General features: G+C 38.3%; 1 protein-coding gene across 1 annotated transcript in view; it reads left to right on the top strand.

The window, feature by feature from the left end:
* Positions 1–8008, top strand: part of LOC106534835 (interleukin-1 receptor accessory protein-like 1-B) — a gene marked incomplete at its 3' end in the record, with an annotated part of 34408 nt that extends 26400 nt beyond the window's left edge. Inside the window, 1 exon segment of the mRNA XM_014031603.1 lies at positions 7934–8008. Coding sequence (XP_013887057.1) covers positions 7934–8008 — 75 coding nt within the window.
* Between the last annotated feature and the right edge of the window lie 3367 nt (positions 8009–11375).

Here is an 11375-nt window from a genome sequence, read left to right as displayed (position 1 = left end):
GTGCAGGAGTTTCGTAGCTGTAGAAAAAATAGACCAGTCTCTGTTCAGGTTTATCAGTTTGAGATACTTTAATATTTTTTCTTTCTTTTCTTTTCTTCTTTTTTTTCTTCTGCTTGACTGTGTCTGTTGCTTAAAATAGAAATCACAAAAAAAAATTCATGAAGACACAACAGTCCTTTGTTCAGAATCTTACGCATATGTGTCACTTCATGAATGTGTGTCGGCCTCTYTCACGTGATGGCCATTTGTACATTTGACTCCTTTTCATTTTTCCATTTGGAACAATTTTGCTCTACAAATCCTGCCCTCCGCCACCATAAATGTGACAGCTAACAGAAAAAGCCCAAGGATTCAAGTATCTCAGTTCTTCCTTTAATTAATTAATTTGTTGTTTGCCTACAGTTGGTCACCTGGAATAATCCAGCTGGAAGGTCCACTGAGCTTTACCACCAAGCAAAATTGGAATTGTGGATGAGTGATCACAAAGCTTTTTTTTTTCTCCGTAGAGTCCCATGCTGTGRTAAAACACTCAGGCCAACATACTGTACATAAAACATGCAAAGCTTCTCTCTAATCACTCTCAAAGCCTGGTTGTAGCTGTTTTATATCTATTTTTAAATAGAAGCATCCAGCCACTTATTTTGACATGTTTTCCAAAATATACAAGACCAGTGATTTGAACACGCTGTCCAGTCTTTTGTTTCATATACGTACATGCTTCAACTTTCTATGAAGAACTTTTATGGCTAAGGTAATCCTTGTGATGAAAGCACTATTTATCTGAATATAAAGAGGGACAAAAAACAAAGTGAATATTTGTATAAAAGTTTATATAGAACTTACTGAGATTTTTAGAATCAAAAAKATTAGAAAATAAAATAAAAAGTCTGCAAAATGAGATCACAGATCAAAAAGGTGTAAATTCAAGATAACAAGAATAGTTTCAAGCATCCATTTAATGAAAATGTAACTTAAAGTTGTTTTTTTTTTCAATAAAGTTGTAGTTGTAATGTGTGACTTGATAAAATCAAAAGTGTGATGCTTTGTCATTCTTTCTATCTTATTTTAAACGGGCTCACTTCAGTTATGCAAGTCATCATTTTAACCATGTTTTATCTCACAAAGACTGTTTCAGGGTCAAYATGTGATAAAACAAAAGCCAGTTTCCATTTCAAGATTTACAAACTYGAGTCAAAATATTCCGTTGAAATTTTTATAAAAAACAAAGAAAAATAACCCTTAACCAGCTGTGGTTTAATGGTAGGGCAGCCGGCTTGGGACCAGAAAGTCACAGGTTCGACTTCCCTCCATGKCCARATGTCATGGTGTTCTTGAGCAAGACACCCAACTCCCAACTGCTCCCCTGGGTGCTTGCATATTTGCCTGCTGCTCCTTTGGGGTGTTTCCCATGTGTGATGGCTCAAATGCAGAGCACAAACATTGTCATTGTATGGGAACATACACTGATGACAAAGAAATTAAAAAAATTAAGCAAATGTAAATGCATGTTTTTATGGAACTAAATCAGAAAACGATAGATTGCCATTTATGGTTGGTAATGAGCTATTGCCCCCAAACGAGAAGTTTAAGTACCTTGGGGTCTTGTTTATGAGTGTGGGTACTGAATATAAAAGGGGAGGGTGTTTGTAGTGATATGGGCACTGTACCAGTCTGTTGTGGGGAAAAAAGAAAAAGCTTCCAATACCATTCATTCATATTACAAGCCTCATGTGGATCATGACGGAAAAACTGAGATGGTTTTCTAATATAAGCTTTTGAAATTAGCTTTCTTCATAGTGTGGATGAAATCACTTTTAAGCCTGGTTTATAGTTGATGTGTCGCACATGGCGCGAGGGGGCATGCACCAATAGTGATGCAGTTGTGCCGTCCCCGCCCCTACGTGTTGGCACCACGTGCTGTCCTGGCGCGTGGTCGTGCACCTCCAAATTTTTCTAACTCTGCAAAGGCTGTGAGTGTGTCTGTCAAGCATTTGTTCTCCTACTTACAACATTTTCACAAGTTATAAAGTGTAATTTCACATGTCATTTTGGAGACATCTCCAATATACAATGCCAAGTATAAATATCTCCACCACCGGCAAGGGTGCGCGTGTGCTCCAAAATGCGACTATAACTCAGCCTTTAGTGATACGGTTGGCTGTTCTGGAGGAGCTCAAAATAGAGTCGCTACTCTTCTGCATCAAAAAAAGTTAGCTGAGGTGGTTTGGGCAAGTGGCGAGGATCAAGAATCAAGAGAATCAAGAATTAAGAGTCGTTTATTGTCATTCATACACAACATCAAGATGCAATGTAGATTGAAATTTGCAGTTTAGAACATCCGTCCGAAGAAACACACACATGACAGACACCGGGGGGGGGGGGGGGGGGGGGGGACGAATGCCTTCTGGACGCCCTCCATTTAGGACATGTCCCACTGGGCAAAGACCTCAGACCCTGGACTCACTGGAGAGATTATATCTGACCTGAGAATTAAATGAAGTCTTTCCAGATGAGCTGTAAGAGATACKTGGGAAGAGGGAAGTCTAGAACTATCTGCTTAATCTGATGCCCCTGTGACCCAATCTCAAACTATAGTGTATTTATCTGGGTAATAAGTCCTATCGAGATTTTTTTTCCCAGAGTGGATGCCTGTTATAGTAGTTGCATATTTATAGTGTAATAATGTTGCAGTTTTTTCCTCCCCAAATTGTCACTGAGGTTCACAAATACTATTATAGTTTTTAGATAATAAGAGCATCATTAAGTATAAGGCCAAAGGATCACAAAGATTGCGTTTGAGCAGCATTTTTAAAGTGTTAAAAGAGATTTTCTGTGTGTTCTGTAACTCCTGTGCAGCTGTATTTAATTAGGCTTCATCCAACCCAAGTGTCATGAAGTGTCCAAAAAGTTTAGCGCAAAACCATTTTTTGTCTCACTTGAATAGGTATTAAACTTAGTTTTCTGCAAAGAAAGATACATTCTATCTGTTTTCTGGACACTTTTCAATGTTTTACAGTGGATCGTTGATCAAAGAGCTTCAAATTTGCACAAAGACTCCAAGCAATCCATTCAGGTGCCATAAGTGTACAAACTGGTGTCAAGAAAAAAAATCTAAATTTTACTTGAAGCTCTGATAAATGAAGCTGCCATTTCTGCAACATTAAGACTAAATGTTCCAGAAAAAAATTATTTATTAACGTTTTCGAGCTGTTGAATTTGAGTGTCTGCAGGATTAGAATTTAGGATACAGAAGACCAACATAATGTTTTGTGACATGAACATCATGATTAGGTAAATGATTAAGAACTAACTTCAAGTGGCCCTGCCTCTGTCAGTGTGCCCCGGGGCAGCTGTGGCTGGAGCTTACCACCATGAGTGTGTGAGTGTGTGTGCATGGGTGAATGTCTGAAGTGTAAAGCGCCTTGGGATCCAAGTGGACTTGATAAAGCGCTATTTGAGTTCAAGCCATTTACCATTTCAAAACATGTTTTTTATATTTCACAAAGTCATCCATGCTTATTTTTAGGAGATTAAGTGCTTCATTGTTCTTATTATTCTATATTCATGCAATTGTGTTTAGAATTTTTTGTTATTAAATATACAAGGAGGAGTTCAAGGCTGAAATTTGAAATGTGGCATTAAGTCTATTCTAGATATAAGATTCTGAGTCCATTGTCTTAGGCCTGAGTCACACTACAAGAAAATCAGGCCGATTTTTGCCCTTCTGACAATCTTAAGGAAGTCCAGATTATTGTGATGGCTCTAAAGATAATCATAGCAGATATTCCTGCCATGGYTGGTGAAATGAGTGATCTAGTCAGCTCGGAAAGACGTCAGGACCACTCCGACCTCAAATCGGGGATATTCAACATGTTTGATTTTTTGGCCCGATTTCACAGTGTGTGTAGTGTTCAACCGAGCTCTCAAAGCCTGTTGAATGAGATGTGTAGCCAAACAGAAAGCGAGGTGATGTAAACACGGAGAAGATTCCAAAATACAGAACACAAAAAAACTGTCATGACTCAGCAGAAAGTCTGCTGGATGTTAAAAGTCCTATGGAATTGGAACTGATCCAATCTGTCTACACTTTTGTTGGCAGCATACGGCACTGCCTTACACCGGGTACTGTCCCGATTTGAAGGCTCCTTCTCATGCGGCCGAGGAATGCAGCCGACAAACTCTGAAAATCCGAGGATGCGTTTGTGCATCCTCACCGGCCGAGAATATCCCAGGATTCAATGTGCGGGCAGCAAAATAAACAGAGGAACGAAGACGGTGGAMTGTTTATTTTTRTTAACGAGTTGGCATTGTTTGGAAATTCACCACGGACCAAAGAATTTGTTTTAAAAAGCAAGTTTAGGAACTTAGCTGAAGAAATGTATGCTGCAATAAGATGTTAAATAAGAAAATGCAACTACAAGTGCTGATACTGGAGCTAAACCAGAATTATTAATGTTTTTTTTTAGTTTGTTTTGTTTTTACGTGTAACATTTTAACTGTGAAGTTATTCTTCCAGTAATAAGACGTGTAAATACATGTCCCAATACATTTTGTCTGATATGAAACTGATCACTATGGTAAAGGGGGAGSGTGTGGTCATGCAAACTTACATAAAGCCGACGTCAGGRGAAGGGTAAACCGTCTCATTTCAGCAGCCTACCTGGCCCGGGGAGGATGTGGTCCACATGGCCCAGCTGGGCTATGTGCTCATGAGGACCCAGCCTATGAATTGAGACACAGCCATTGGAATCCCCCAGGAGGACCTGTTGCCTTCATGTCCCAACTATGAATAAGCTAAATAAAATGGAGAGATGATTATCATAAGATATAATTTCCCTTTTTGTGTGACATTTACACACCTTTGTGTCAAAGCCTTCTAGAGGTGTATATTTYTATTTTTAAGTCCTGTTTAGTATCTGACCACTTGATTTTGTTTGGTTATATCAAATTAAGCAGTTAGAAAGTCTCATGCTACGTTCACACCGAYCGCGTTTTGAGCAGCCAAAAAGCYCAAAACGCCTCAAGTTGGACGCACTATGTTCAGACCAGAACGAGAAGCAGCAGCAGCAGTGGCTGCAGCAGGGTGTGGGAGGAGRGCCTGTCCTCGGCGGGTGAATTAAAGATAAAATAAAAAAATGGCTTTGATTTATTTACTAAAGCGCAAGCGAACGTTGCGCACAGCAGATAATTATCTCACCCGATGATTTAGAGGCAATTTGTTCGGTTAGTTTCGTCACTCCAGAAGCTGCTATTTTTATTTGTCCCAAGCAGCTGATCCACATCGGTACTGAGATGTCCTGCCAGAAAATCCAACTGCCACGGTCGATTTCAGGTAAAGATCTCCAGTCCGTCTGCGTCGAGCAGTGAAAAGTTCAGATTTTTGAACTCTGGCGGCGGCTGCTTCCACAGCATCGCATGTGTGGAAAACGCACTGCGCCCCTTCTGCCTTCCTTGCACGCTGCCCAAAACGTAGGTACGCAACGCATGACCCCTAGAGGCACGTCCACCATAGACTTTGCACCGGCCGCTCCTGCAGCTCAAAACGCGTTCYGTGTGAACGTACCATAAGTTTTGATTTCAGTGGTGTTTCCCTTTTGAGATATGATAATTGATATTTGCATAAAAGTAGTTAAAAAATTAGAGAAGTTTGGGTGGAGTTAAGGGACATGCTCATGATGGAGTAATTTTCTTGATTTTTATTTCTTTTGCATTTTGGATATTTCATTAACTTTTTTTCTGTGCTTCCTCCTTATTTTGTTCTCTTTACCACATCTGCTTCCATTCATCTGTTCCCCAACACAGATTGTCTCCATTTGTTTTCCAGGCTTATAATTAGCTATAGGATCACCCATTGTGTAATTATGTAAAGTAGTTTGACATGTAATTAAATTTGTATCAGTATCCAGTGTAATTTGTGTGGTGTGATTACCTATTAACAGTGCAAACAGTTGAGCCTAAAAGTCCATGACCGCCCCTCTCAGAAGTCATTGAGCCTTTCAGTCACTATTTATACAAGCAGGTGTTGTATCTGATATTTGACATAAGAGAGAGAAAAAAGGTGTTATCAGAGCAAAGCATGATCAACTCAATAAGTCTATGTGGTGTCACAGAAACAGTTCACCCTGGCAGATCCAGTCTTAGTTAACTCATGATGCATTGAACCAAGAACTTTACACAACCATGCACATCAAACAACATTTTGCCTATCAGCAAACTGTGGGGTAAAATCACATTTTAAATGTGTCTTTGTGAATAAATAAAAGACCAGTTCTCTTTTGATTTTAATGTTTTTTCCTCTTATCTAAAACTCTTTTGGTTTAGAGTTTTAGGCGTGAAGGCTWGTTTTTAAATGAAATTGTGTGTCATCAATTTAATCATCCATTCGGTGTGCCATCATGTCAGGTTGGGTCTACAACCAATTTTAATATAAAAGTTAACAAAAGGGAATAAACTTGTAAAATGAAAGTGAAATATTTTCTTCTTCAACTAAAACTAAAAGCTCATGAGAATTAAACTGTATTCAAGCATGGTTGATTAATTTGAAATTAAATGAAGTTTAGATGATCGATAGTTTACACACTTTTATGTAAAAATATTAGTTTTTTCATAGATTAGGGACCTGCACCAAAACAGCACTCTCATCACTGTTTTTGATCAAAATCTTAGAATGTCCTTGAGCAAATGATTTATAGACCTAATTGTTCAAGCTGGAGTGGAAAATTTGAAAGGTTTAAACAATTGTGGTAGTCCCATAGCATGGAGACTCTTAAGAAAAATTAATAACTGAGGTGTAAAATGATGGAAAACCACTGTAAGGTTCACATTTTAAGGCTTGAATTGTCTTAAACCAGCCTTGGTAGAGTGGATTGTGCTGTCAGAGCACACCCAGTGCATACCAGAGGAATAAAGTTGAAGAAAACCTGAACCTGTTTGGCATCCTTAATCCTGGATTAGCCTGGAGAGGAGAATCAAAGTAAACAAAAATAAACATATTTTAGCTGAACATGGACAAACRATGCATCGTCATATCAACTTTCAACTGAATCAAAGTGAAAGTATTGAAGGCATTTTATGATGTTGGTTCAGATCAGCAGCTCATATTTGAGGTGCCATTGTCCAAATGAAGGTGTTTTCTTAACAACTAAATTTAGCAGAAAAAATAAGGTAATTTGTGTTTGGTAGGTTATRTCTTTGTTCTAACAATTCAAATGATCATGTGCACAACCCACACACTCAGCTCTACTGCTCATCCCACAAACACGTTTCTTACAATTGTGGCATCATTTAGAATGGAAATTAACAGACTTCCCAATGGTATAMTTGTTGCAAAGAAGCATTGTTACAACAAAGAAATAATTTGTCAAACACAAATGTCCTTATTTTTCTGCTATGGTTCAACTCTACATGTTATTGTTGCTTGTCTTGTAGTAGGTAAATGAATGCCTCATGATCAAGACATCTAAAAATCTGCATATAGCATCTGTCTCTCCTTGTATGTCTTTAATTCTGTTAATAAAAGAACCTTTTTTTGTTTTCACACCACCTTTACAAAGAGTACAGCCTCTCCTGCACAACACGGAAAGGCTTTTAGGAACAATAAAACTGCTGCATATCCTGACATTCCCCAGAGAAGAGACTTAAGCAGCAGGTCTGACATCCACCGTATGGATGATTAGCATCATTAGAGCATCAGCTGCTCCCTCTTACTGAGGCGCACACATTTTTCATGATGGCTCTTCAGATACCTAACACTTACACAGATTAAATGATGCCATGTTCTTGCTAAAGTAGTAATGCTTGAATAATTAGAAGTAGGTTGAATTAATGAAACTCAAAGCCTGCAGTGAGTGCAAAGAGGCAACAAAATGTGTTTAGAAAAAGGAGTAATAGATTGAGCATTGCCTTGTCAAATCATGTCTGTTTTCTTTTTCAGCTCCTTTGACCGACAAGCCACCAAAGATCCTGTTTCCCACGGAAAACAAGATTAGCACCATGGAGCTGCAACTAGGTAAGATCATCGTGGGATTTCTTCCAGCTGCTGTCAGTCGTGTCTGAGTTGCTTCCAAATGACAGGAAATGGATGACTTTACAAATCATCTCCAGCACGCCTCCCAGGCATCGTATGCAGATCAGTGATGGCGCTTTTATTGGCTGGAGAGATAACAAAAGGAAAAACAATTGCAAGAGTGGTTTCCTCATATGCAAATTATGGGTGCTAATATCCCTAAGGCTGTTTTGTCAACAATGGAGAGCCCATATGGTGCCAGGGCTCCATACACGGGCTCACCGCACTGAGAGGCGGCCGCTTTCTGTCGGCATTGTTTGTCTCTTTTGACGTGGGGTCACAATGGGATTACCACGTGGCTATGCCTGCAGAAGACGGTATATGCAAGTTGTTTATTTGTTTGTTTGTTTTTCTTTCTGCAACAGCATATTGCTCGTTTTCTGGGCACAGTCCACTGTCCACATGGTGCTTGCTGCTCCGTGAATGGCTAATGTGTCTGTCACGTTGAAGCCAATCAGACAAGACTGAGAGGTCTGGGAAAACAGAGGACTGCAAGAGTTTGTGACAGAAAGAAAGGTGTGGAGACAAAGGCATAGAAGGTACAATAATTTACTGAGCGCTCACCTTTTGTCTTCTATCAGATGCTGCTGGAATGCAGGTAGTTCATTTGAAATGCCTCCACGGATGGCTGATCAAGGGTGAAAAATTGCTGCTGTTGATAAACTGACAGGCTCAGCTTCACATGTCAGCCTACTCACACCCATGCATGAACAGGGTGCACAATGGGGGCCCTTAAGCTATTGGTGTCATTTGTCTCTATCTTTTATTCCACTGAGATCTTCAGAAAAGGCTTCCCACTTGAAAATGTCTCACAGTTGTTTAAATCCTCATTGTTAGCTCTTTCTTCTGTTTGCTTTGTGATTAATTGTGTGCTTCTTATCTTGTGCYTTAGTTTGCGCTGGTGTGTGTGTGGTAATAAATGGCTGGTGCGCTTTCATAAAACAGGAATATTTCTTGAGAAACAGCTTTAATGGGAGAATGATCTGTTTTAGAGTGGTAGAGGTCAAATAWTAATCACTGAGTAAAAAAAACATTTGGGAACAGCAGGGAAATATGGTGCTTAATTCAGGCATTCATTTTTACATTTGAATAAAACTTTATACAATTTTATATGGKATACAGAGCAACAAAGACTGAAAAGTTATTGCACCCTGAGATAAATTATGTAAGGGTAGCAGACCAAGCATTTTTCAGGACTATGACTCTTAAAAATCGTTATCAAGAAAGGTTAAAAGAAACAAAAGAAAATCAATCTTTTATAAATAGACTCTAACCTTTTAAAGTTGTCCATCTGAATTGTGAGTTTCTACGCATTTGTTGTGTAAACTGAAATACCTGCAGCCTTTAGAGCAGTACAAACTTAAAAAAGTATTTTAGCTAAAACAAAAAGCATAAACTTAATACAAGACACATTTTTCTTATTGTATTAATATAAAAGTACCTAATGCTTAGTATTAATTCTCGTCCTTTGCTTTCAGTAACTTTCTGAGAAAGCTGCTTCTATATAAAAAAGACCAAATCAAACCCTGTTTGGTTTATAAGAAAAAAAAACCTTTGCAAAGGACCAAAACCACAAGGAAGCAAAGACAAATGTGGCCTTCATACAAGAGAGATGAGAAACAAAAAATCTTTACCACAAAATTATGCATCAGGGGTTTGCAAATGAACATCTGAAAAAGTCTGATCTTTTTATGAACAAGTCCCATGAACTGTAGCAGAAGGTATAGAAATATTTGGCTCTCAAACTGTTCGTACTGAGCTTACTCATACATGCTGTATGGCTTTTGCTACAGTTGAACATTTCATAAAATGATGGAGAAATTAATGCAATTAATAACCCACAAACTTAGAATGCAAACACCACCAGTTGTGCAAATGGCACAGTGACTTGTACAATAATGATCATATTACATGAAATTCAACATTGAAATGACTTTGAAAAACCCTAATATCATTGAAAATCTTTTACTAAACCTTAAAAGCATACCCCCCAAAACATACAAATCTAAGAGAATCAGAGTGCTTTCACTGCAAAAATGACAACTAGAGACAAAAAYTGAACTTAAATTATGGGTTGAAATTCTTTCCAAAGTTGCTAAATATGTAGTATACAGTTGGCCTTTGATAAAGATAGTAATTTTCAACTATAAAGTCTGATAATCTTGTTTTTTAATTTGTTTAGTTTTGACATTGGGGTGCCAGACGTTTTCTATTTCATGCTGCTTCATATGTTTATTGAGCAATCTTTTGGTAAACCCTCAGTGTCTGATAAATGTGTGTTTGTCAAACATCTTTTTTACCTTGCTCAAGGTGCATTGTTAATTTGAGCTCAATCAAAAACAATCCTGATGATGACTCAGGTAGTTTAAAAGAAAAAAAAACATACCCTGAGCAACCAATTTCTGCAGGCTGATTGTTTAATTTGTGCCTTTGAAAAGCCAAGGTCTTCCCCCTAATGGTTTGCTGCAAAAGAGTCTGGCACTCCCATCAACTAAAGTGAGGCAGAGTAGAAGTGTGTGTTGTGTTGTGTTCTGCAGTGAGCTTCCACAGACTCCCTGCAGTGTCCAATGCACCGAGACTCTGAAGTAAATATTTTACAGTKGGGCTTCATTTTGTGTGCAGAAATGTTGTCTCCCTCCAAATGAGAGTTTCTCTTTTATTTAGCCATTATTTATTTATTCTCTTCTTCCTTGATATTTGTTGAGCCATGCCCTAAGCAGCTTTATGGAGCAATGTGGCAGATTTGTAGCCACCCAAACATGAATAGCAAAATAAATAAATAAATAAATAAATAAATAAATAAATAAATAAATAAAAAGGCAGGTGCCTCCTACTTTGTGGGAAGTAGAGAGCAAGATAGAGAGACAGAGAAAGAGAGAGAGAAAAGACATGGTATCCAGTTGAGGCCAGCCAGGCAATAAAATCAGAGCCGTGAGCAGAGAGATAAATCTGCAACAGTGCCAGGAAACACAGACCTTCTTTATCTCTTCCACTGTTGCAAACAGTGCATTTCGAAGACAGCCTCCATCTTGGCTTGCTTTACACAACGCACACGCGCAAGTGGATGTAAATCAAACACTTATGTTACATAAGTGCCACAGAAAACGTTCAGCGGGGGTGTAGTAGATGGAAAGTCAAGGAAATGCTGCAAAATGTTGACCACAAAACTGTTCTGTCCAACAAGAAGGACTTAGGAAGAGCGTATGTTGAACAATAATAGTAGAATTTAAAATGTAATATAACACAAAAAAATGAAAATATATTTATTAAAAAAATCTTTAAGAGTGAATTGGTCAAATATTTTTTACTT

The sequence above is a fragment of the Austrofundulus limnaeus genome, unplaced genomic scaffold (genome assembly GCF_001266775.1).
Source record: "Austrofundulus limnaeus strain Quisiro unplaced genomic scaffold, Austrofundulus_limnaeus-1.0 Scaffold1279, whole genome shotgun sequence".
Lineage (NCBI taxonomy): Eukaryota > Metazoa > Chordata > Actinopteri > Cyprinodontiformes > Rivulidae > Austrofundulus > Austrofundulus limnaeus.
The sequence above is the reverse complement of the archived record's forward strand: the minus strand, read 5'-3'. Positions and strand labels throughout refer to the sequence as shown.